The sequence below is a fragment of the Mytilus galloprovincialis genome, chromosome 4 (assembly GCF_965363235.1).
Source record: "Mytilus galloprovincialis chromosome 4, xbMytGall1.hap1.1, whole genome shotgun sequence".
In the NCBI taxonomy this organism is placed as follows: Eukaryota; Metazoa; Mollusca; class Bivalvia; order Mytilida; family Mytilidae; genus Mytilus; species Mytilus galloprovincialis.
Window position 1 is genome coordinate 33089691 of NC_134841.1, and position 27752 is coordinate 33117442.

Consider the following 27752-nt stretch of genomic DNA (forward strand, 5'->3'; position numbering starts at 1 on the left):
GAATAATTGGGGTTCTTTGATATGCCAAATCTAACTGTGTATGTAGATTCTTAATTTTTGGTCCCGTTTTCAAATTGGTCTACATTAAAGTCCAAAGGATCCCTAATTAAACTATGTTTGATTTTAACAAAAATTGAATTCTTGGGCTTCTTTGATATGCTGAATCTAAACATGTACTTAGATTTTTGATTATGGGCCCAGTTTTCAAGTTGGTCCAAATCAGGATCCAAAATTATCATATTAAGTATTGTGCAATAGCAAGAAATTTTCAATTGCACAGTATTCAGCAATAGCAAGAAATCTTCAATTGCACAGTATTGCACAATAGCAAGAAATCTTCAATTGCACAGTATTGTGCAATGGCAAGTATTTTCAATTGCACAGTATTGCGCAATAGCAAGAAATATCTAATTGCACAATATTGCAAAATAGCAAGAAATTTTCAATTGGAGTTATCTTTCTTTGTCCAGAATAGTAGTTGAATCAACTTAAATCATTGTTTTATACAATATACAATGTATATTCACTTTTACTTCCAACTAATAAATTAAAACAATCTTTACCATTCAGTGATAACAAGCACTTTTTTTACATTTTAATATTTTATGATGTATTTAAATGAGTAGTTATTGTTAGGGGCCATTAGAAATTTGAATTGAGATCAGTTTTGGAATAAGGGAAAGGGGGATGTGAAAAAAAATTGGAAGGGGGGGGGGGGGGTCAATTTTTATCATTTCAGATTTCATAAATAAAAAGAATATTTCTTCAAACATTTTTTTGAGAGGATTAATATTCAACAGCATAGTGAATTGCTCAAAGGCAAAACAAAAATTTTAAGTTCATTAGACCACATTCATTCTGTGTCAGAAACCTATGCTGTGTCAACTATTTAATCACAATCCAAATTTAGAGCTGAATCAAGCTTGAATGTTGTGTCCATACTTGCCCCAACCATTCAGGGTTCAACCTCTGCGGTCGTATAAAGCTGCGCACTGAGGAACATCTGGTTTAATATTAATGCAAGATTGTTGTAAGCCAATCAAACTAACGGATTCTTGTGAAACATAGGTGCAACAGTGTTAATTTTTGCCCCAACTGTTCAGGGTTGGATCTTTGCAGTTGTGTTCAGCTGTGCTCCGTAAAGCTGTTTATTTTAAATCTAAGATTTAAAAAAAAAAATGTATTCCAGACAGTTTATATTGCACAATTTTGTCTATATTCCAACTTTTGAAGTCTCTATATAGTCATTGATGTTATTATGTAAGATTTTTGTCAGAGGTGGCAGCTTATTTTCCTTTGCTGTTTATAAGAAATCTTCAATGACACCTGAGGTATATTATCTCTGGAAACATTACATAATCATCAATGTTTTCAAGTATATAATAATAATCTTTTCCTGACAAACATAATTTCGCTGCCTAATTTGTGGGTGGAACTGAAGAAAATCTGCCATCTTCATAAATATGACTCAGTCAATCAGTCAGAGTCATTTAACAATTGTTATTGTAATTGACATACATAATGTGACTTCATTAAAAGTTCTCCTTAGGGATGGACAAAGCCAATTAGAGGGACATTTCATATAAGGGAATTACAAATATTTTGATTAAGGGCTTAAAGACATGCAGAGTATTATTTTTCTAAAGAAAAGGTGTTAAGTTAGGGTATATGTCAATTGTTACAGGGATTTTGTATTAAGTTTGAATAAAAGTCTTCGGGGTGTATTCAATGAGACAGCAAACCAAGGAGGCTTTGTGGTGTATTCAGTGAGACGGCAACCCAAGGAAACAAAAGGAGGCTTTGGGGTGTATTCAGTGAGACAGCAAACCAAGGAAACAAAAGGAGGCTTCGGGGTGTATTCAGTGAGACAGCAACCCAAGGAAACAAAAGGAGGCTTCGGGTTGTATTCAGTGAGACAGCAAACCAAGGAAACAAAAGGAGGCTTCGGGGTGTATTCAGTGAGACATCAAACCAAGGAGGCTTTGTGGTGTATTCAGTGAGACAGCAACCCAAGGAAACAAAAGGAGGCTTCGGGGTGTATTCAGTGAGACAGCAAACCAAGGAAACAAAAGGAGGCTTCAGGGTGTATTCAGTGAGACAGCAAACCAAGGAAACAAAAGGAGGCTTTGTGGTGTATTCAATGAGACAGCAAACCAAGGAGGCTTTGTGGTGTATTCAGTGAGACGGCAACCCAAGGAAACAAAAGGAGGCTTTGGGGTGTATTCAGTGAGACAGCAAACCAAGGAAACAAAAGGAGGCTTTGGGGTGTATTCAGTGAGACAGCAACCCAAGGAAACAAAAGGAGGCTTCGGGTTGTATTCAGTGAGACAGCAAACCAAGGAAACAAAAGGAGGCTTCGGGGTGTATTCAGTGAGACAGCAAACCAAGGAGGCTTTGTGGTGTATTCAGTGAGACAGCAACCCAAGGAAACAAAAGGAGGCTTCGGGGTGTATTCAGTGAGACAGCAAACCAAGGAAACAAAAGGAGGCTTCGGGGTGTATTCAGTGAGACAGCAAACCAAGGAAACAAAAGGAGGCTTTGGGGTGTATTCAGTGAGACAGCAACCCAAGGAAACAAAAGGAGGCTTCGGGGTGTATTCAGTGAGACAGCAAACCAAGGAAACAAAAGGAGGCTTCGGGGTGTATTCAGTGAGACAGCAAACCAAGGAGGCTTTGGGGTGTATTCAGTGAGACAGCAACCAGGGGTCGAATTTAAGCTTTTAGTGTACTGGCCAGCCGGACCAGCAGACTTAAAATCCGTCTCAAAATTTACTGGTCCTGCAAAAGTGACATTCATTTGATAACCACTAAAAGATATGACAGATGTTTAGTTTTATTTTCCTCAGCTGCTTTCCTCTTCTTTATTCCAGTAGATTTTTGTGCTGTTCTATTTGTTCTATTTGTTCATGAGCAAGTACAAAGTCTTACTTAAAATTTGAAAATCCCATTACAAAAATACATTTCTCATCTAGGTCTGTCACAGCAAATTGTTCACATGTTTTACAATGCATTACATTACGATCGACTTTACAATTTAACCATTCAAGATCTTTTTCCCAGGATATTTTCTATTCATGTTTCCTTTTGTCAGTTGAAAAATCTTCCTTTTGAATGTCGCTTAATTAATTAATTTGTTTTGCCCTGCGTTTTAACTCCATTTAAAAATTTCCACATTTTGTGTTGTTATGTAGTGCGCTCACCTGAGATATTAAATAAATACTTTTAAAATAGTACCCCCAGTACCCTAAAAAATGATTTCTCAGGTTTATTATTTTGTAAACAAACCGAGATAGAGATGCAATCAGTGATTTTAATGAAAAATTTCTACTGGTCCGCCGGACCACCAGCTGACAAAATCTACTGGTCCGACACAAATTCTACTGGTCTCGTACCACCGGACCAGCGCCAATTTCGACCCCTGACAGCAACCCAAGGAAACAAATAACCAAAAGACATAAGAAGGCAATAGACAATAGTCTTCAGCAGAAAGTAAAATCACAAAAATACTGAACTCGAAGGAAAAAAGGAAAGTCTCTAATCAAATGGAAAAATCTAAAGCTCAAACACATCAAACGAATTAACAACTGTCATAATCCTGACTTCGTACAGTCATTTTCTAATGTAGAACATGATGGATTAAACCTGGTTTTACAACTAGCTAAACATCTCACTTGCAATAGACACTTCATTAATATAATTCAAGAAAAAATGGCAGCAGTAGTTTGTTAGTTTTTAAAATACATACACAAGAATCCCATAGAATATCAGTACAACACTCATCTAAGTAAACAGGCAGACACACAACATCTATTAGCACATAGATTGTCCAGATTGCCACATATTTAACAGGCACCAAACTTTGAAAAATGCAAGGTGAAATCTATTAGATCTGCATGTGCAAAAGACACCTTCCTCTTTGCCTATCTAGACCACATGTAAGACTACAGCATCCAAAATAGTGAATCTTAACACTGCAGCAACCAAACTTGAACAAGAAACAAAAACAAAAAAAAAAACCCATCTTGACCTAATTATATGGATCAGTGATCAAACCATTCAAGGCTATTATGTTACATGATTAGGCCTATCTCTTAGATACTAAAAGCAGTAGATCATTTGCATGTGGTGTATGGAATGATTATAATTGTTACATGTCAGTCTTACAGGTTTCATTACCATGACCTCATTTTTACGATTCATTAGGCAATGTTTAAAAAGTTTTGGTTAGTTTTTCAAATACTAAAAGCACCTACTACATTTTGTGTATAAAATAATTGTAAGGTGTACATGTCTGTCTTAAGGAATTTATCTGACCTTGACCTCATAGACCTTATCTCTATTTTGGAAATCTGTGTTGGTTGACCAAATAATCTGTGCATCTTAAACTACTGACATTATACAACAATCACTTTCTATTCTAGTGTCATACATTCTCTAGATTGACTTCAGACTTTGACAGGATCCTTTGTGATGTCCAGTGATGGGGGACAAATTCTATGAGGTGTATTGTCTTTGGTTATTTATTGTTAAAAGAATTAAGCTTTAAGTTATATAAAGTAGTTCAAAAACAAATGCGTTTACCAGTGTGTAATACTTGTCTTAAGTATTTGTTTTTGGATGCTTAAGTAGCATTATTAAAGTGGCAACCATTTTCTTCTAATTTGAAATATGGTTTTTTAAAAGCTGTAAATTTTGTAATATTAAACCAATAAATGTGCTATTCTACTTTTATGGTATGATAGAATCTGATTTATTCATGTTGTTTCTATTTTTAGACACTTGAATAAACATGTTAACAATAAAAATAGACAGTAGTCATATGTCATATATTTGGTCGCGTGCAAGGTAATGCCGATCACCGGTTTTATGTTTTATTTAGCTTTAGAAATAAGTTACTGTAAAGTAAGTGAAGGGTCATCTCCAGTCCGATAAGGTCAAATTTAGATTAATAGTTATTGGCCTATATTATAAGAGCTAATATATATTGCCTTACCAAAGGGTCCTTGATATTCCCATTTCTAGAATAAAAAATTAACTTCAAGTACTTGCAAAGCAGTTTTTTATTATGCCCCACCTACGATAGTAGAGGGGCATTATGTTTTCTGGTCTGTGCCTCCGTTCGTCCGTCCGTCCGTCCGTCTGTGCCTCCGTTTGTCCGTCCGCTTCAGGTTAAAGTTTTTGGTCAAGGTAGTTTTTGAAGAAGTTGAAGTCCAATCAACTTGAAACTTAGTACACTTGTTCCCCATGATATGATCTTTCTAATTTTAATGCCAAATTATAGTTTTGACCCCAATTTCATGGTCCACTGAACATAGAAAATGATAGTGCGAAGTTCAGGTTAAAGTTTTTGGTCAAGGTAGTTTTTGATGAAGTTAAAGTTACATCAACTTGAAACTTAGTACACATGTTCCCTATGATATGATCTTTCTAATTTTAATTCCAAATTAAAGTTTTGACCCCAATTTCACGGTCCACTGAACATAGAAAATGATAGTGCGAGTGGGGCATTCGTGTACTATGGACACATTCTTGTTTGTACTGGCAGACAAAGCAGCCAACAATGTAGTGGTGGTGTGACGCATATATATACTACATGGATGTTCTTGATTCAGGTCTATACACTCCACAGAAAGTCAAATTGCAAACAAGCATATCACTGCCACTACCCAGCTTAAAGCATCCTCAGGTATTCCTATGGGGACTTTCTATGCCCCAGTAGCAGATTTGAAACAAATGATTTTTTTTCTTAAGGATGCATGGTCGCTGCTCATGTTTTGAATTTTTTGAGATAATTGGAATCCTCTGGTTTTATCCGTGAAATACCATAAAAAGTTACCTGCTAACACAATTTTTCTTTTTATAATTACACAACCTCAGATAGATAGAAATCCATGGTATTTACAAATCTCAGAGTTACAAATTGCAGCAGATAAGAACATTAAAGACTTTTAACCAACACGTCTTTTCACAAAATGACTGTTATTATTGAAGAGTTCTACTTACCTTTAAAAATTTTGTTTTGTAACTTGTCAGCATTTGAATAGGATTGTCCCTTAATATTCTAATGATATCTAAAACTGAGAGCTGTTTATTTTGAAAATGAATCAGTAATAACTTTCAGCTTCATGTTTTACAATGCCATTATTTAAGATTTGAAATGTTTATAGTTGTTTGAAACCTTTTACATAAATGATATCACAGACTTAATTGGATTATTATACAATTATGGCCCGTTGAAGAGGTGAATATCCAAAATTGTCAACACAAGAAGGTTATTTCAATGAGGGCACAGCCCGAGGTGAAATAACTTTTAAGGGTTGACAGTTTTGGATATTCATCGATTCTAAGGGGCCAAAATTGTTTTATTATACCGAACTAACAGTGGAATGGCCTATTGAGCGCTTACAGTAAATATATACTATTTTTTTCACATGATAAACAAATGACGTCTGAAAATACCTCATTTTAATTTCTCGTATGTACAACAACGGTAGAATCTTTTTGTAAAATAGTGATGGCCCTGAAAAGGACCGTTGCTCTATGAGAGATATCTTCGGCTACTGGCACTCTATTCACTTCAAAAGCCATATTTCCTTGTCTCTCGATGGGCTTCCAGTGTAACATGAACGCTGCCATTTTGTTTATTTACGTCTGTGACATTATTTTCATGGGAGATAACTCAAGTACAAATCAACAACCTCAAAAGGTTATTCACCGGTGAATAATAGGGTTATTCACCGCTGGTGGAAATTTTGGGGTTATTCATCCTGCATTGCAATTGAATGAAAAACAACTGAATTATTCCATGTCACGTGATAACGTTTCACCCAATAGAATTGTTTAAAATATATGTAAGGTATACTAATACTATTTGTAATATATTGAGGGATATCTTGATTATGTTGAAGTATTAATCAATGTCTCTTGGTTAAATATTGGTTTAGTTAATGGAAGTTTTAAAGGGAAACTGAATGACCCTTCTCATTGACAAAACTACCACTTATGTTTACAAATATGGGGGTTCATTGTCGCAAGTGAAAGCTAAATAGAGTTTAGAGAGCTATGCTACTTACAATAAACTAAGATAACCTTACAACTCAGGGAGGAACATAATTTGTTTACTTTGTTTTTATATCCTCTTATAATGTTGGTGGAAGAAAAGTTAGTTTTTTGCCTTCTGTTCTTTTTTTCTGTGTTTTTGTATTTTATTATATTTTTTTATTTTTTTATGAATGTCACAACATTTTTAGTTAGTTTTCTAATGAAGCCCGTAAATTTTAAGTCAAAGTCAAACTATGACTGTTAATCTATTCAGTTTTATATAATTTGATTTTAATAGTAACTTAGCTAATAAAGAAAAATGGATTGGTATTTTAAGTTGTGTTTTGTGTACTCTTGTATATTTTTTGGTCTTTTTCTCTCTTTTCCAGTTGTCAGTTTATTTTTTTTTATGACTTATGGGTTTGAATGTCCATTTGAAATTTTACACCTAAATTTTTATTTACAATTAAAAAAAGTCATACGTTATATTGGAGTGATATATTAGGAATAAATCAGTCCATAATTAACACTTATAGTGCTAAAAGCTTCTGTACAGACAGTGGTCAACAGGTCAATACTTAAAGAAGTGAATACTTCTGTACTGACAGAGGTCAACAGGTCAGCTTACAACAAAGTTAACACTTCTGTACTGAGAGGCAGTAGGAAATTAAGTGCTACATTGAAAACAAATAACTCAATTTCTTATTTAGGATCCAAAGTTATATAATTAAATGGAGAAAATTTGTGTTCATTAAAGGGTATCTATCTGAAAATTCCTCCATAAATTGTTATGAACTAGACCGTTTATAACGAATGTGTAATTAAATATGGTACTAAGTATAAGATCATCCCTCCATTCACAATTGAGAGTAAAGTACACTGAAATTACTGTAATAAAACTTGATTACAACTTTTATATACAAACCATGGAAGAATTTTAGTCTGACAACTATAATCAGAAGTAGTGAAGAGTTACTTTTATAAGTACAGTCAAAAGTTTAATTTTCTCCGTAAGACAATTCATAGAATTAAAAAGTCAAAGATTTCATAAATAAAATTGATCTGTATTTTCAATAAATACAAGTTTCAAAGAGAAAAAAATAATAATTATAACTGTAGCAGTTTTCTTTTATAACTTTATTCCACTTTCATTACAACTACCCCATATAAAGTAACATTTCCGTTATCTGTAACTGTCTTGCTAACCCAAACTATTCGTCTTCATTACAAATACATGTATATCATCATACACAATTATTATAGTTTCAGAAACAAGCTTTCATAGCTTATGATAATCCATTTCCTTGAAAAACCAATTTCTCAATTAATGATTTCATAAATATAGCATGCAATGTAACAATGATATGGAACAAGGATAAATAAGTAACTATATAACATAGAAAGAAGAAAGGGGGAGGTTGATTTATATATTGAAAATAGTAAGAATATAACTAAAGATTACTACACAAATGTCCAGATGAAATTCAACTTTGTCAGAAGGGTGAATAACAATTTAACTTTGTAAATCTGCTGCACTTCAGATCAGAACTTTTGTACTTTTTCAAAAATATCCTTGTTCTGATCTCAAGTTAGAGCTTGCGATCAAAATAAAAGTACATTTGTGTTCAGTTAATGTCATTACAAAATCAAGCCCTGTGGGACACCTGCATTTATCTGTCTCCATGTTGAATTGCTGCCATTTGGACTGTAAGGGTAGACTAATAAAGGTTAATTGATTTTAGATATGATATTAGTTCATCTATCCAGATGGTACCTCTGTAAGCTATTGCAGTTACTCATTAAGCAGCTACTATGTTGTTAATTTTTGTTGAATTGCAAGGTCAATTTGAACCATATTTGGCATGGATACTCAATTGGATAAAAATTAGAGCTCCAAGAATCAATTTTTGAATCTGATGAGTCAGTTAAATGATTTTTTTTCTTTTATGCTTCATATGATCTATGTAAAGATCCTGATTTTGTTTTCAGAAATAATGGCAGTGATACCATGTAGATTACATTGAACCATAGGGGCACTCAAATTTTCAGATTTTTCTTCTGAAACCATGTGACCAAACAGAATTACACTTTCTTGTTATAATATAATTAAAAGTCCATGTTAGCTATTGTCATCAACAAAATAAATAGATATTTTCTTTACTTAATACATGTATTTTGACAAAGTTAGTAAAAAAATTGGATTTGTGATAGAATAGTCTGACTTGGGCTCACTTTTGATAATACAATATTCATATTATATTTTTAGTTGTACCAAGAGCTAAATGTACTCCTGTCAGACTATCCAGACTTAGTTAGTGATTTTGCAGGATTTTTACTCCCAGAACAAGCTGTGGAATGTGGCTGTTTATTGGCATCGCAAGAATTCAAAAGAGCAAAAACATTTTTACGGAAATTGGAGGTAGATAATGCACAACAAATTGATAAAATACTGTAACCCAACTTATTTTCGCGGATTCTTTATTTCACGTTTACCACTTTTCAGTCCACTTTGCAGCTATTTAATTTCGTGATTTTTTAATTAACTTGGTGTAGTTAAATTGAGAAAGATCCAAGTTTTACATATTTGCCATGATTTGAATATGCGTTATTTTTCTACTAGCGCTAATAATTCACTGGCGAAAATTAGTTGGTTTACAGTACTGGATTATGTTGGAAGCAACTATAGATCTTTAGCTCATCATTCAAGATGTTTCGAGAACAAATGTGAGAAACTTTAAAAGGATTTATTTGTTTAGGTATGTATCAATTTGTAATGTGATTGGAACACTATAATGCATGGAGTATTTTCAAAACAGAAAATGACTACTGGTATATAGTGGTATATGGAAATTTCTGGTTTAGGAAAAAAGAGATGAACATGATTATTGAATGCCTTATGGCTTAGACGAAAATTAACATGAGAAATATAAGACAAGGTTACAGGAGTTTCTTAATGGATTCCAACTACTTCTTGTCTTTTATTTACAGAGTTCTTGTCACAAAGATATGGAGAAAAATACTTTTAATGAATTGATAATAAAGTAGACAAAAAGGATATTTCTATGTCATTTGGTGTCTGCTTGAAGGTTATTATTCCCCTACTGACGAAGTCGAAAGGGGACTTTTGGTATGCACTCCGTCCCTCTGTTCATCTGTCGGTCTTGTAAATCAGTTTTCATCACCTTTTTTTCTTCATGCTTGAAGATATTTATTTGAAATTTGTTGTATAGTTTAAAATGAAAATTTACAGATCTCAAGTTCGTATTATGTTCTGGTCTGATGATTTTGTGCAGAGTTATAGTCCTTGGACTTGATAGTGCGCTATTGTATGTTTTATAGGTGTATTTAGCAAGACACCCCTCTCACTACCAGAAAGTCATGAAGATATTTTCTCGCTGGTCACAAAGTGAGACAAGAAATGTAAAAGAGCTGCGAGAAGCATTAGAACCAATGTTAAAAATGCAACCACACCTTCTAGAAGAGTTGTCATTGTTTTTTGGTGATGAAAGACCACCTGATAGGTAAACAGTTGTATATTTATATAGTAAAACCTGTCCATACTGGACCTGGGATAAACACATACCTTTCACGAACTCTCTTAATCTGACTAGCAATAAAAAGTTGTCAGTTACAACAAATGTATTTAAAAAAAAACATGAAAATTTAAAAACTTTTTTTAAGCCCCACCTACGATAGTAGAGGGGCATTATGTTTTCTGGTCTGTGCCTCCGTTCGTTCGTTCGTTCGTGCGTCCATTCGCTTCAGGTTAAAGTTTTTGACCCCAATTTCATAGTCCACTGAACATAGAAAATGATAGTGCGAAGTTCAGGTTAAAGTTTTTGGTCAAGGTAGTTTTTGATGAAGTTAAAGTTACTTCAACTTGAAACTTAGAACACATGTTCCCTATGATATGATCTTTCTAATTTTAATTCCAAATTAAAGTTTTGACCACAATTTCACGGTTCACTGAACATAGAAAATGATAGTGCGAGTGGGGCATCCGTGTACTATGGACACATTCTTGTTTCTCTTTGTGAAAGTATAGACCCCTTATGCAAATGATGTAAACATCATGATGGCAGATATTAGAAGATAGATCATTTTTTCAAAATTTTGAAATACCAACAATTTTTTTTTAATTAATGAATGATCTAGTACTTGGGAGACAAAGTTAGTTTTTGTAGAGTCTACTTTAAGGCCTAGTTTAGAAATAACCTGATGACACCTTAAGGCTATATATCCATTACCATACAGTAATGTGTTGAATTACTTTAGAACATAATTTAATAAATTTTGGTGACGTATAAATTACTTTATTCAGATTAATCTACTTGAGTAAAAAATTAACTGCTAAATTAGATGGAAATAACATGTTTACTATTTATAGAAAACTGTATATGAGTTTGAATATATTATATTTTCAATCTGTTGAATGTAAACACTGATTCAAACATTAATAAAAGTTGATTTCTGAAAAAAATCAACATTATTTCTATTTCGAAAAAAAATTGATAAAAAAACCTAAAAATGTTGATGTTTATATATTAAGGCCTTCTTAAAAGTATTCTATAACTAAACAAAAACTAAAAGATGCAAATTTTCATACAAACAATACTTTTTTTTTTTAAAAACAAACTTTTTATGATTAAATTATTATTTATTTTGAACAGATTGAAAAAAATATTTAATTTATTTTTAATAAACATCAAATCACAGGCATTTTTTTTTTTATGTGAAACATGTAATTTCCATCAATTTAGCAGATAAACTTTTTACTCTGGTAGATTAATCAGTGAGTGATAGATTTCTCTTAGAAAAAAATTAAAGGTCTGAGTGAATAAACTGTACAGAGAACAATACCTGTTGTATTTGTTAGATGGGACAATAGAACTGCCAAAAGTTTGAATGGACAGGTAACTATCAGGTGAATCTATGGAAAGGTTCAATTTGGTTCGTAATAATATTATTTTAATTAAAAAATATGTGTCAGTAGATGGAGTTTAGAATCTATATAGTGTATGTATACATCTTGAAGTTTCTATCTGACTTTTATCAGCTGTGTCCTTGGCATGATTTTCATGGCTCATTGATTTGTTCAGTCCTATAATTCTTACTCTTTCCTCTAATTTCTTAATTCTTGGTTCCTCATCAATTTACTTCAGTTTGATTTTTAACAGTTCCCTTATAGGACCAGGACAATTTTTTAAAGTGAAAGTCATAAGGAGATAACTTTGGGTTTTAGTTAAATAACACTTTAAGGAGATAACTGTATTTTAGTTTAATATGACACTATGAGGATAACTTTATAACTCTGTATATAAGTTATATGACACTATTAGGAGATAACTCTTGTATTTTAGTTTTATGGACATTCTGGGGAGAAAACTCTGTATTTTAGGTATATGACATCAAGGAGATAACTCTGTTTTTTTTAGTTATATGACATAATGAGGAAATAACTCTATATTTTAGTTATGACATTACGAGGAGATAACTCTTGTATTTTAGTTATATGACTGACTATATGGAGATAACTCTTGTACTGTGGATTCATTATTACTCGTTGGAAGCCAATTTTCGTGGTTTTCATTGGTACAGGTGAACCACGAATTCAAATGTTTAACGAATAACACATATTCTATAGGCTTTGTATGCAGAGATTGGCAAAACCATGAAATCAAATATCCATGAAAATGCTGGTTTTGCTCAATGCACGAAATTTGATACCCACGAAAATAAATGAATCCACAGTATTTTAGTTATATGGCATACTATGAGGAGATAACTCTTGTATTTTAGTTATATGACAGACTATGAGGAGATAACTCTGGATGACAGTGATGAAGAAGCAGATCCTGATGGGTATGAAGTAATAGAACTTCCAGATGAACAAGATATTAATGGCACAAAGCTCTGTCAATGTAACTGTCATAAAAACACGCTAGACCAAAACTATTTGAAGAGAAATCGTCATTGTTATTCTTGTTGTTTAAAGGTACAGTTAACATACAAAACTCTTGATGTCACTATATAACGTACCAATTACACAATCAAGTGTTAACTTGAATGCATGATTGAGTATGTTTTATTTCAAAAATATGCTTAAAAGGAAGTTATGATTCAAAGGATTTATTTTTATTTTAGGATCTTTCTGGCTTCAGCAGTGTCAATAATCAGATAAAGCTAAAGATTATTTGGTCCTAACCATTATTCATGCCAATTTAGAGAACAGGTTCAATAGGGTCATACTGCAATGTACCCTTGCTAAAGATTCAAACTATGATTTATTGGCCATTATCACAGTGAATCATAGCTAAAACCATGACTAGCTAGGAATTAGTTATTTTTCTTGAAAATTTAGGTAGTAGCTTTCTTTTCATGACATAGCAATTTTGTAACATTTTTTGGGGGTTTGGGTTAGAGTTTCATGAAAACAGTTCAACTCCTTTAGTTTTAAGGACCAAAAACATATATATGGTCATGCATCAACCAAAATATATTTTATTTTTCTTAGTCTTATTTCGCATTATTTGTCAGACTTTATCAGAATTAAATAACTTAATAATGCAGACAAAATAGGGCCTTATCTAATTTACTCCTTTTAACATTTGCATTACACTATCAAAATCGCAAAGTAAGCTAAAATTATAACCTTCTTCTTTTGGATGTCCACCCTATTTGCAGGGTCACTGCATTGAAAATGTATGCATTTAGTTGAAAAATAAATAATTTACCTTGTTCATATAGTTAAAAAATGTTAAATATTAAAACAAATGCTAAAATAGTAAACATGCAAAGAAAATATATATGTCAAACTGTATTTTAAAGAAATTTTGTAATCTTTTATTGATATTAGGAAGTCTAAGTCTTGAGAAAGATATTGTATATTTTAGGTAATAGATGGTGAGCTTTATTTTAGAGTAAGCAATAAAGTATTAAAGAAAGTCAATGTGATATATCATAAACCTATAAAAGCTCGATCAAGAGAAGTCCAGCAATCTGAGCCAACGGAGACACTACCCTGGGTAGATCCTGAGCTAGCTGAACCTACCCCTTTACCTTGGGTTGATGATGATCCTATTGCAGAAAAGGAAAATGTAGATATTTCATTATTACCAAAGGTACATTTCAAATTTTATAGTAGATGGCGTCAGTTAATTCTGGTAGTGATTTAATTGAATTTGTTAGGCAAAATAAAAATATATGTGTGGTTCCAATTAATAGCCTACCCTAAAGATTTTTTTGTCATTTTTCTTAAAGTACTGTTAAAAGTTAGAATGTTTCTCCCATACACTCAGTGTAAAAAAAAAATTAAAATAAAAAAATATCCCTACCTACCTACCTAAACATTTTTTAAAATTATAACTGGCATACCTGTCAACCTGTGACGATGAAAATGCAGGTCATGACCTGCATTGAAGAATCAAATCTCAGGTCATAACGCGTACGAACTTTTTCGAGCTGAATTTCAGTATTTATGGTACATTTTCTTAAAACGTATATCAAAGATACCAAAACATCAATGCATGTTCACTTTGTTAAGTCATTTTAAATCTTATTAAATATTATTTCATTGCACTTTCAAAGATTTTTATAAATTTGTGTAACTCAGTCTTATGTGCTTTACTTTTTGAGAAAAAATACTACAATCATCAAACACTATAATTTAATTTTTTTTTTTTTGAAATAACACTAGAATTTAATGTAAGTCTTAAATGTTTGAGACTATTAACTATGACAAGGAAATTAGACTATGATAAAATATAGTAATACAGTTAAAGGAAGTATAAATGTAAAAAATAATTTTCAACTTTTTAAAAAAAATTGTATAAAGGTATAAAAATAATGAAAAGTTATTTTTCAATATGTATTTGAATTTTATATTTTTATGATTTAATCTTTTTCACCCATAAAACGTAAATAAAAGGAATAATTTTGAATGGTGACATATTAGGGGAAGTAACTCTAGTTCAGTTTGTAAACCATTGTGCAATTTATTTACGACCTAAAGCTAAGGTAATTGGTGTTAATTAACAGTGTGTTTGACACCAAAGCTGTCAAGTGAAGCCATGCACTTAATGGGTCACTTAATTTGACAGTTTACATAGCTAGATGAACTTCCTGTTCATGGAAGAATTACGAATTTGCTGGTATTTCAAAGGAATATTACTTATGAAATCAATCTCAAGGCTAAGAAATACGGGTGAAATCGGGTCATTTTCGGAATTCCCGGGTTATTTGACCCGGCGGGTGTTCCGGGTGATCCCTCAAAATTGTGAAAATCTCGGGTCACACCCGCAGAATACGGGTCAGTTGACAGGTATGAACTGGAACCACACATATTACTGTATTTGGCCTTACTTTTAATATATTGATTCCTTGGTATAATTTTCCTTCATTTTCTCTTTTTGAAGAAATGAAAAATAGAATTACAATTTTTATCTACTGCAGTATTACATGTATTAAGATAAAGTTCAATTTTGTTTAATAACTATTTGATGGTCTAGATGTAATTCTATTTTTAAGCAGTTAATCTGCTTAATGCGAGCACCCTAGATTTATGCTCTACCCAATAAATGCTGAAGTATGTGCCACTTTTATTATCTGGCTGGCTATCATGTTATTTATAACTAATTGAACACTTTTTTCATACTTTTTATTCTGGAATATAAAAAATATCACGATAAAAACCTTGAATGGTCGTCGAATTTCCCAAAAGTTTTCAAGTTGCACATAGGAAGTAGTGCTCGATAGAAATTCTCCTATAGTTTATTATCCCCTGTGCTGTTGGCTAAGATGTCAAAGAACAATATTATGAAATATTTGATTGGCGAAAATCTATAAAGATGAGTCGTTTACATTTCCTAAATGGCAAAAGTCGTAGGAATATTGTTTGTCATCGATACGTATTACATACGTCAGTATATTAATCAGCTGATATAAGTTGGCGGCAATTTCAAATTACATAGAAGACGAAATTTACGTACCTTTTAAATTGGGAGGATTCTGATGATACATAGGTACTTTATTATTAATAATTTTATTCGTTTTTTGTCTGAAATTATTAAGATTATTTAAATCATCTTAATTCAGTAATCTTAAATGTATGCTTATTTGTATTCTTGTTAATATTATTCCGTTATTTTGCAAATCACCTCCATGATCCTTCATGCTTGTCAAATAAATTGTTGTTATTGTAGTTTTCTGATTGGTCGATGTCAAGGTCATTTTAAGATTGTTTCGCTTTGGTGTTACAAAGTACATAATGCTACACGTGCATTGATTACACTCAATGTGCTTCAATAAATATTGAGATAAAAACTTTAACAACTCTTTACTAAAGGATGACATTATTGAACTTCCAAAGTCTCATATTTTGTAAGATATCAAGTCCGAATCTGTGACACGTATCACACCGTAATTGTTTTTGATTTACAAGAACTTACCGATTTCCGGTACAGAAAAATCTGATTTAAGAGCAGACAACAGTCGAAGGTTAGCGGATCTTTAATGCAGGGGGGAAACTCCTACACACAAAGGATTGCTTTTGCTGGCCCCTTAACACAATAACAAAAATGTATACTATTTCAACTAGTCACTTTGTTCGGGTGAAACTTTTAAACCACTTTCCAGAGGCTAGTTAGTTCTTTAAGCCCAGAACTTTCCAACGTTAAAACAAAAGAGCATTTACAATAACTTGGACATCATACTAAAATTAAACTAAAAACTAACAAGAAATTAAAATTAAAAAAATGTACAAAAAAGTAAAATCACAAAAATACTGAACTCAGAGGAAAATCAATTCGGAAAGTCCATAATCACATGGCAAAATCAAATAACAAAACGCATCAAAACAAACAATTATGAAAAATATATATGATATACAGCAACAATCACCACATTATTGGGTCCTCACTATGGACAGGTGCATACAGAATGTGGCGACTTTAACATCTTAACTGGCACAAAACTCTCCCCTAACATAGGACAGTGTATGTGCATAATCTCAGACATTGAATCTTTATAAACATGATAAATATAAATTGAAAATAACTTTTGAAAGTGGTAGCTATAGGATAACGTAGGATTGCATAAAATACACATTACTGTACAAGCATTATTTGATATTTTAGAAATAGCTGAAAACAATGCCTGAGATAATATTTTGACAATTTCTTTACACTATTCATCTGAACTTGGCCAAGTTTGCCTTTGGGTTTTTGATTAACTGCCTATAGCACCCTCTGGTGCTTTGATTATTTTACATATTAATATTTGTTTGAGAAACAAATATACTGGAAATAACTTTTGCTGCTTACTCATATGATTATAATGAGGGGTATTTTCATATGAGACAAAGAATACAAAAAAAAAGACAAACTACAGTAAACAAAACACAATGTAGACACTTTAAGTTGAGCAACACTAACTCCAATAAGGCTTCAGTAGAATATAGTATGAATAACTGTAAAATAATTATAAAATTCAAAGAAAAACATTATTAATAAATATTTTATAGATGTATCACTAAATAGTTGACTTGGAACATCTTCTTATATCTATTTGATAATCATTCATAATATTAAATGGTTTTTTTTTTTAATTTTACTGAGTCTAATGAACTTTGCTATCAGAAGCATATTGTAATGAAAACTATTAAAAAAAAACCCAGAAACGTGAAACCCTCTTAAAATAGAATGTGCTGTGTATTTATCAGATAAATGGTTCCAAGAAGAAAAAAGACAGAACCCGGTTCCATTCTGGTAGTGATTCCTGCTCTCAGCCAGATCCTGTTGTTTATAATACTTGTGATCAGTCAGAAACATTTGTGAACCAAATACCCAGCACTTTATCAGCTGTTCATGGCACTAGTACTATACAAAATATTGGAGAAATCTGTACTTCTCAAACTATAAATCAATCTTGTGCTTCACAAACTGTTGATCAACATATGCCTTCTCAAAAGGTGAACGAAATGAGTAATTCAGAAACTATTGCTGAACCTCATTCTGGAGAAATTGATATTGAATCTAATATTGTACGGGGAATAGAACCTTCAGAACATTCCCAGGATATAGAACAAAGTGAAAATTCTCCCGGTCAAACAGTTATTCAAAGGAGTAGTTTTGTTGTTTTGAATGAAGAGGCCAACATATCACCAAGAAAATGTGAACCTAATTTGGAACTCACATCCAATTCAAGTAGTACTCTTCCATATGTGAATGGTAGTGAATCTACGACATGTCCTGATATCTTGGCCAAAGCTTTGAAGGTTGCCATGATAGGCCAAGGAGATGTGTCAATGGACATTTCCCATGATAATCACAGTTCACTTGCATTTCCTGGGGTGAAAATCATTCCTAGTCAGACTTCCGTTACAAATGTAATCGCAAAATCTTTCACTGATGTGACTCCCATGTTATCATCTTGTCGTGCTGAAAAACACTTTGTGAAGGAATTGTTTGCCTCATCTTCGGATAGTTCAGATAGTAACACTATAAAACCTATTATGACTGTGTCTGATGAGATGTCAAATATCGGAGTTATCAAAAGTTTAGATCCCTCAGAAAATCCAGACAATATTATATGTACCATAGCTAGAGAAGAAGATTCTACTTTGTCCCAGTTTGGTTTTAATAAGACAGGATTTGTAGGTATTTCTGATCATGTCAATGAAAGACTTCCGACTGTGCCAGAGGAAGATAGTACTGAAAAGATGGAAAATTCTCCAATCTCAAATATCACTTTCAAAACGTTCGGAAAAGGTGTGAAAAATGTTAACAGAGAAATGAGTACTTTCACTCATATTGAAACAAAAATAGTTTCAGATAAATCAGTTACTTCTGTGAAATCTGGGAATATTTCTCACCCAGAGCAGGATTTAAGTAGGTCTAATAGCAGACTATCAGAAGCCAAAAGTATTGACAGCCCTAAATCGACAATAAGTTTAGTACATCCTGAGATTGAGTCCAGTGTGATAGGTTTTAATACGGACTCAAATGGCTCAGGTTCATCCTTACATCAAAGTACAGAGATAAACAGATTGACACCTAGACGAGCATCAGTAACAAAACAAGTGTCGTCTGCTAAAACAGTAGAGCAGGGAGATAACTCTTCACCTACAGCAGAAAGCCAATCAGAATCAGCAAGTGAATTGTCTGATAGTGGAAGTAATAGTGTTGATACTGGATCGAACTGGAACAAGTAAGTTTTTTAGGTCATGTAGTATTTTATTTTTATATGCCCGTTTATAAGACGTATTATGGTATATCGTTGAGCGTCTGTCTGTCTTACAATGGAAATCATTTCTTATCTAATGACTTAGGTATTGCTTTATGCCTCCTATTAACAAACAGGTATGGTCCTAAAATTTTATTTTTCCTCAGTTTCTTGTAACATTGTCATTTAATAGTAGTAAGTGGTTCTGATTAAGTTTTGAATGTAGAATGCTAGTATTACAGTTTTATACCACACTACAAACTTCTGGGAAGTGTAAAGTCTTTATAAAAAACATGATTTGGTGTGATTTCCAATGAGACAACTTTTTCACAAGAGACCAAATGACACAAAAATTAACAATTATAGGTTACCATATGGCCTTCAACAATGAGCATTAAACTATGGAAAAATTAAGTAAATGTTTTAAGCAATTTGTGGAAATAAACTCCCTGGCTTTATAATTTACAACTAATACATAGATTATGTTTGTTAAAATCAAAAACATCACAACAGCCTTCGAGTTGTGAAATATAAACATCTTAAGAAGGTGCCAAAGGAACATCACCATCCAAAAAAGGAAAATTTACATTAGAAAACAAAAAATCATCCTTTTTATCATTTTTAGTGTGGAGTTTCCAGTGTAAAAACGAAATATATAAATCTAGAAAAAAGACTTGTCATTACTGTTTACATTTGATTTATTTAAAGTAGGTTCCTTTGGGTAAATTATGGCAGTATACTTAGAAAATGATTACTTAACAAAAAAACTATCATCAAGATAATGATAAGTGTTGTTGAATTTTTTAATTAAATGGAATTTAGAGAGGTCTTTGTTGAGTTTGGTCATAAACTGTGATTCATAACAGTACAAAAATAAGTCTTTGTCTCTTTTTCATCACTGTATAGTGCCTGGTTGTCTTGTTTGACCCCTCTGAATGTGAATGAAGGTTTACTCTCATATAATGCAAATGTTTGTTAAGTTCATTTCATTTGTGAGCCTTGTGGCATTCAAAAGAATGATATCTGTAAACATGTAAAGGGACAAATTAAGTACAAATTTACCTAACCTAAAATGTATTAGACTGACAAAAAAAAAATATTAAAGGGATGAGGACTTTGACAAATTTATATCACATCATAACTTGAAAAAGAAAAATATATTATAAATTGTGTTAAAATTCATATCCATGAACATACAATTGCATTGGTTTGTGTCTATATTGATTTTTTGGGGTGCCTCACATAACAATGGGCAAACTGGGACCTTGAAAGATATTGATTTGTTTTTATTTTACCCAAAGAAAACAGTTTTGCTGATAAATAAGGAACTTTTTATGTTTGTTTTCAGAGATGCTGATCGTATTATATTAGAAGTTGTGAAGACAAATGGACCAGGATCAGAAACATTTAATACCATATCCAAACAATTACGTGATAAAACACCTCAACAGGTCAGTTGGCCTGTCTTTTTATTGTACAAATTCTTAGAAAAATTAATTTCATGGAATTGTCATTTTGCTGTTAGATTTTATGAATCAATGTTTCTATGGATTCATTATTATTTGTTGGTAACCAATTTTTCGTGAATTTTGTTGCTACTTGCATTGTGAACTGCAAAATTAAATGTTCAACAAATAAAAATTGTCCTATAAACTTATACACACACTTGGGCTGAACCACGAAATCAAATATTGACGAAAAAGTTTTCCTCAATCCACTAAAAATTGATACCCATGAAAATAAATTAATCTACAGTAGATTGGAATAAAAATATTCGATAGATGCAGGTATTAATGTTAGGTTTGCCAAACAATTGGATAGAGGGAGGTATAAATGTTAGGTTTGCCAAACAATTGGATAGAGACAGGTATTAATGTTAGGTTTGCCAAACAATTGGAAAGAAGCAGGTATTAATGTTAGGTTTGTCAAACAATTGGATAGAGGCAGGTATTAATGTTAGGTTTGCCAAACAATTGGATAGAGGCAGGTATTAATGTTAGGTTTGCCCAACAATTGGATAGAGGGAGGTATTAATGTTAGGTTTGCCAAACAATTGGATAGAGACAGGTATTAATGTTAGGTTTGCCAAACAATTGGATAGAGGCAGGTATAAATGTTAGGTTTGCCAAACAATTTGATAAAGGCAGGTATTAATATTAGGTTGGCCAAACAATTGGACAGAGGCAGGTATTAATAATAGATTTGCCAAACAATTGGATAGAGGCAGGTATTAATGTTAGGTTTGCCAAACAATTGGATAGAGGCAGGTATTAATGTTAGGTTTGCCCAACAATTGGATAGAGGGAGGTATTAATGTTAGGTTTGCCAAACAATTGGATAGAGGCAGGTATTAATGTTAGGTTTGCCAAACAATTGGATAGAGGCAGATATTAATGTTAGGTTTGCCAAACAATTGGATAGAGGCAGATATTAATGTTAGGTTTGCCAAACAATTGGATAGAGGCAGATATTAATGTTAGGTTTGCCAAACAATTGGATAGAGGCAGATATTAATGTTAGGTTTGCCAAACAATTGGATAGAGGCAGATATTAATGTTAGGTTTGCCAAACAATTGGATAGAGGCAGATATTAATGTTAGGTTTGCCAAACAATTGGATAGAGGCAGATATTAATGTTAGGTTTGCCAAACAAAGAAATATGGTTAAAATAAGAAATGTTGTGTGATTTTGAGTGTTGCTGACATATATCTCAGAATAAGTGAAAGATGCCTTAAAAACATTTGGTTTTTCACACATTAGAATTTAAAAAGTATTAAGGAAGCTGGCTTGTCATGTTTTGGAATATTTGTAAGATTTTCGGAATCCTCTTGTTTTATCCATTTGAATGCCTTGAAAAAATTTGCCCGATGACCCCCATTTTTCTTATTGAAAATCTTTTACTTGTATAATGATAAGCCATCTGTAAAAGTCTTATAAAATTTTAATTACTTTTTAACAGTTTTTGAGAACTTCAACTTGTTAATGATAAAGCTATGAAAAGTCAAGAGAGAATATTTTCCCGCCAAAATTTCAATGGCTCATATCTCGAAAACAAGCTCAGTGACCTATATTTTTTTTTGCTCTTTTGATTCCTTTATTAATTCCCTAATATAAACTAATGTTTTGAAAAGTTAATTACTGAAGCGAACACCTTAATAGTGGGTCTCATTGGGGTCTAAGCCTGATGCTGGATTGCTGAAAACGGGAAATGAAGTCTAACGGGACACCGGAAATTACAAAAAAATGAGAATTGCTTGTGTACAGTAGTAAGCTGGATAAAGGAATCTGACAGAACAGTAAGTGGGATCCGGGATCAGAACCCCCAATGAGATCCCCTTTATAATAGAAACAAAGGAAAAACAGCATATCTACCTATTGCTCTCCTTTGAATTAAAGCACCATTTGCTGAAATGATTTGAATTACTGTAAAGTGCAAATCTATTTAAGTAATTCAATACCATTTAGATTGATTATATTTATCAGCAAATCAGAAATGAAAATTTGATAGAATACCTTTAATAAGGTTATGTTTAAAAATTATCAAACCAAAACAGGACACTAATCTGATAATCTCTGACAAAAGAGCTTATAAACACATTTCCTGGGTTAAAATATTTTGACACAATACCATCCTTCAAGTGTTGAGTCTTTTGTTATAAAAGAAGCATCTGTAGCCAGATAAGATGTTAGACCTTAATAGTTTGTTATTCTAAGGTGACATCCTTATTACTCTTTGTTAACTAAGCCTTGTTCTAATTGGCACAAAATATGTTTTACACATGTGCACAAATTTACTATTTATCATTCTCGCTATTTTCATGTTATTCTAATAAAATATATACATTTAAGCAACTTACATAGGCTTTTATTATATATTTTTTATCAAACAACATATATTTACTCTTTTTAAACTTCTGAAATATGAAAATGTTATGTACAGACTCCACAGGGAAGAAACGAGAACAGCCCAACATTTTTAAGGTATTTTCTGACGCTTTGACCTATAGAGACACTGTATTTGTCCTATTATAATTGGAATAATTCATTCATGTTGTGTCTAGGCATTATATTTGATCATATTTTACAGCTCAGTGTAAAATATCGACAAATATAATGCCTATTAATGTTAAAAGGAGCATAGAGCATGGCATGAAAGAATTATTTGAATATATTTTAAATAATGATTTGTATGTGGTATATCTGTATTGCTTGATGACAGCATAGAGATGTATTGTGTTTCATTTATTTGTTTTGATTGTAGGTTTCACAGAGGTTTCATCAGCTGTTAGAGATATTAGCTAGTGAAGAAACTCCAAGTGAAGAGGACAGCTAACTAACAATTATTAACTTTTATAGCAAAACAAAATACTCATAGAAAAAATTGTTGTAAAGAAGTTGGTTATAAGAGAAGCTGCATAACAACTAAATGTCACCAATAAGGCTTATTTCCTGAGTATCTGTTTTTAACTCACTAATAAGGCTTATTTCCTGTTTATCTGTTTCCAGGAATTAATTGTGTATGAATCACTAGATAAGCTTCTCTTTTAGTAACAATACAAAATAGACGTGGGTGTTTGTCGAATGTAAGGTTTTTTCTGTATTTACATGTAAATGGCATTGCCACTTGTAATATTACCTTGATTAGCACTGAGATTGACATGTAAATGACATTGCCACTTGTAATATTACCTTGATTAGCACTGAGATTGATATGTAAATGACATTGCCACTTGTAATATTACCTTGATTAGCACTGAGATTAATTTTTCACATTTCTGTCTTGATTATCAAAATGAATTTGAAGCTTTTTTTCTTGACAAATGATATCTATTGTTACTTTAAACAACACATTGTTCTCCTCTTGTGTCATCAAATTGATAGATAAGATGTTTCCAGCTGAACAATAATGTTAGAGATATTGATAAGTTAAATCTGTGATATTTTTTAATTCTTTGAGAGAGAAGCCTGGATGTGAAGGATTTTGAAAAGACAATAAAAGTTAGGGTATAAGGATTTCATTAATAGGGTATTATAATTTAACTCAATATTTACTAAATTTTATATATAAATTTATCTTTAAAAAAAGAGAACATCAACCCTTTTGTAATAGTCAAATATGTCACCTCGTCTGACAGACCTTAAATAAGGATATACTGTAAATTCAGAAATTACTGCAATATTTTTGTTATTGCAAAAAATGCATGAGGGTTATAATCACAATAATCTAAACTCGCATTTTGAAATTTTCATATAAATTAAATATGATTTATCTCAATATCACAAATATTAAAATTGCATTTTAGTTTAAAATGACAAAATCACAATAATAAAACACAATAATTTCTGAATTAACAGTATGTAACTAACACATACAAAAAATTATTATACAAGTTGATATGTATAAGTGTTTCTCTTTTCTGTAGTTGTTATCTCTTTGACTTATGCCCAACCTTTCTTTTGTATTGAGTTGTTATCTCTTTGACTTATGCCCAACCTTTCTTTTGTATTGAGTTGTTATCTCTTTGACTTATGCCCAACCTTTCTTTTGTATTGAGTTGTTATCTCTTTGACTTATGCCCAACCTTTCTTTTGTATTGAGTTGTTATCTCTTCGACTTATGCCCAACCTTTCTTTTGTATTGAGTTGTTATCTCTTTGACTTATGCCCCACCTTTCTTTTGCATTGTATGAAATTTCTCATGTGGATTCTATGCGAGTTTGTATTCAAAACATTATTTTTGAAAAAAATGAAAAATTAGAAATTCTGTACTTCTGATACAAATTTGAAATGCTGATGTTATCAAACATACTTTTATGATGCATTATTAAGAATTTTTTTTGTATTATAAATCAATACTGCTATTTGTATATTGCAATGTTCCCCTGCAAAATATAACAAGACATACCAATACATTATTCCCTGGTCATAATGATTAAAACAAGATGTTTGGTACGTCAATGAGACAGCATTTGTAATTTGAAAACTTTCTCATTCAAATAAAAGATGTGTTATGATTGCTAATGAGGCAACTCTCCACCAGAAACTAAATGACATAGTTAATCTGCAAAGACTTGTCAATATTGTCCCTGTGAAAATATCAATTCCTGTCTCAAGCTTTTTTTTCTTAGAGGGATGACATTTTACACAAGACATTACTACTAATGAGAAGGATCATTTTCTCCTCAATATCCTCTAGATTTGGTTCAATAACCCAGTAATATAACAATGCAGTAAATGCTGACGGCAAAGTGTTAATGGGTTTTATTGATAGATTGTTTTATAAAGTAGTTCTATTCTCCTTTTACAGTTGCATGTTCTTGTCCTGAATATGGCTAAAACATTGCCTTCTGGACTTAGGACACTTATTAATAGGCTTAAAAGTACTGGCAGACCAAACTTTATAAATAGTACAGACAAAAATGAAACAATTATTTAATATGATTAAGTGTATAAGTTTGATGTTGCATTTGTGTATTAATTAAATTGTTAGATGTTATAAAGCTGTGATCAAATTTTAATTATTTACAACTATTAATGGAATAACTTTAAATAAGAAGTTTGAAATGTCATGATTTGAATTTATTTTTACCATTGAACCTATCAATTTATTTTGCATTCATTTGGAAAAAAATATGTGCTATTAAAATGTTAAAATAAGCTGAAGTTACAAACTAAAATATGATTAAAAGTTATCTACATTGAACAAGGATCTATTCTAATTGTGCACTGTATAAGATATATAAACGTTAATACTATTTGAATTCATATAGTTGATTTTTAAATTTTGCTATTCAATAGAATTGGATTTTACAATGTCAGTTAAAAAAACGTCAAAACTATTTGGACTTTTAAAGTAAATTGGTAAAAAAAGAATTGCAAATCTGGATAAACATTTGTCACTTAATTAAATATGAGAATCAGAGATGTAATAAAACTGTGATCAAATTTTAATTATTTACAACCAATGGAATAACTTTGAATTAGAAGTTTGAAATGTCACCATGTAAATTTATTTTTACCATTTAACCTTATCAATGGTAACCTTGCAGTACAGTTTTTAGCTCACCTGACCTTTGACATCACTTGGCATCAGTCATCTGTCATAAAGATCTTCTCCATGGAAACTACTGGAACTAATGTTACCAAACTACCTTAATATTCCAAAGAAAATCTTGTTTAAAATTGTAAATTGACTTCCTTCCATCAATAAACATGGACACTGTTGCTGATAATAAACATGCAGTTTTTGGCCTGTTTCTCTTAAACTAAAGCAGTATGTGGCTAGAATTGATCAGCAAGTCAAAGTCTTTTGCCTAAGTAATTTTCAGATATATATCAAACAATTCATTTCAGAGTTATTGACCCTGAAATGTACATTTAAACTTTTTTTTTTTTTAAAGTTTTTTGCTATTATTTTAAATAGATAAAACTTTAAGACAGTAACAATAACCAGGACAATAAAACAATAAAACAGTTATCAAAATTGTTGATTGAACTAAGTAGGGAGTTCAGTGTTTTTGTAATTTAATTTTTTTTGCATTTGAAATTTCTGTTTACCCATTTTATCCATTTTTTGCAGAAACCATTAAAAATAGAGCAATGTTGGAATTATCAAAGATGTTAAGCAAAATAAAATTCACAAATAATTCAGCATGGTTGACCTTGTTGATTGACTGTTAATAGTTTTCACCATTGTAAGATTTTTTTTACCCATGTTAATAGGAGCAGTACTCTACACTACTGTGTGATAAGCATAAAATTTCAGCAAGATAAGGTCCACAACTGAATCAACATGGTCCAAATTTCTAGATGCCAAACCATTTATTTGCATTTTTCGTATAAAAAATATCTAAAGTATCTCAAAAACATAAATAGATAAGTATGAACTATACTTATAAAATAAGAGATTTTTAATACGAGATTTACAAACCCATCTCGAAATAAGATTTACAATAAGCAAGAATAACTGATTGCAGTAAAGGTGAAACTAATTATCAGACTGGCATATTTTTACTAGGTGAGTGTTTTAGGCTTTTAGGTGCCTCTTTTTGATATTTCTATAAGAAATGAATGTTGGATTAATATCCTGTTAAAAAGATGTAAAGTTGAAATTGCAAATGTAACTATTTTACTTTGTTTGTAAGATTTATGTTTTAACCTTTTTGACTGTAAACATGTTACATGTATCATATTTAGTTCAACGACTGTACATATGGAAGCATATTTAATTTAGATGTTGTTTGTTGACCATAAAGAATGGCATTACTGCATTATTTTGTTATTCATTTTATTCCCCCTGTTATACCTAGTATCTCTACAAATATAATCACATTTAATTCAATGACTGGAAATATGTTCACCTATTTAATTCATTGGCTGTACATATGTAAACATATTTAAATCAGTAAAATTGAGAATTGAAATGGGAAATATGTCAAAGAGACAACAACTCGACCAAAGAGCAAATAACAGCCAAAGACAACCAATCATGAA

At 31.6% G+C, this 27752-nt stretch overlaps 1 protein-coding gene across 2 annotated transcripts in view; it reads left to right on the forward strand.

Moving 5' to 3' along the window:
- The window catches only part of LOC143071929 (GON-4-like protein), a 91106-nt gene extending 63577 nt beyond the window's left edge, over positions 1-27529 (forward strand). For both annotated transcript variants that reach the window (XM_076246622.1, XM_076246623.1), the window contains exons 23-29: positions 9307-9459; positions 10380-10561; positions 12840-13035; positions 13934-14161; positions 17758-19244; positions 20608-20710; positions 23521-27529. In XM_076246622.1, coding sequence (XP_076102737.1) covers positions 9307-9459; positions 10380-10561; positions 12840-13035; positions 13934-14161; positions 17758-19244; positions 20608-20710; positions 23521-23592 — 2421 coding nt within the window. In that variant the 3' untranslated portion in view covers positions 23593-27529. The remainder of the gene's footprint in view (positions 1-9306; positions 9460-10379; positions 10562-12839; positions 13036-13933; positions 14162-17757; positions 19245-20607; positions 20711-23520) is intronic.
- The last annotated feature ends 223 nt before the right edge of the window (positions 27530-27752 follow it).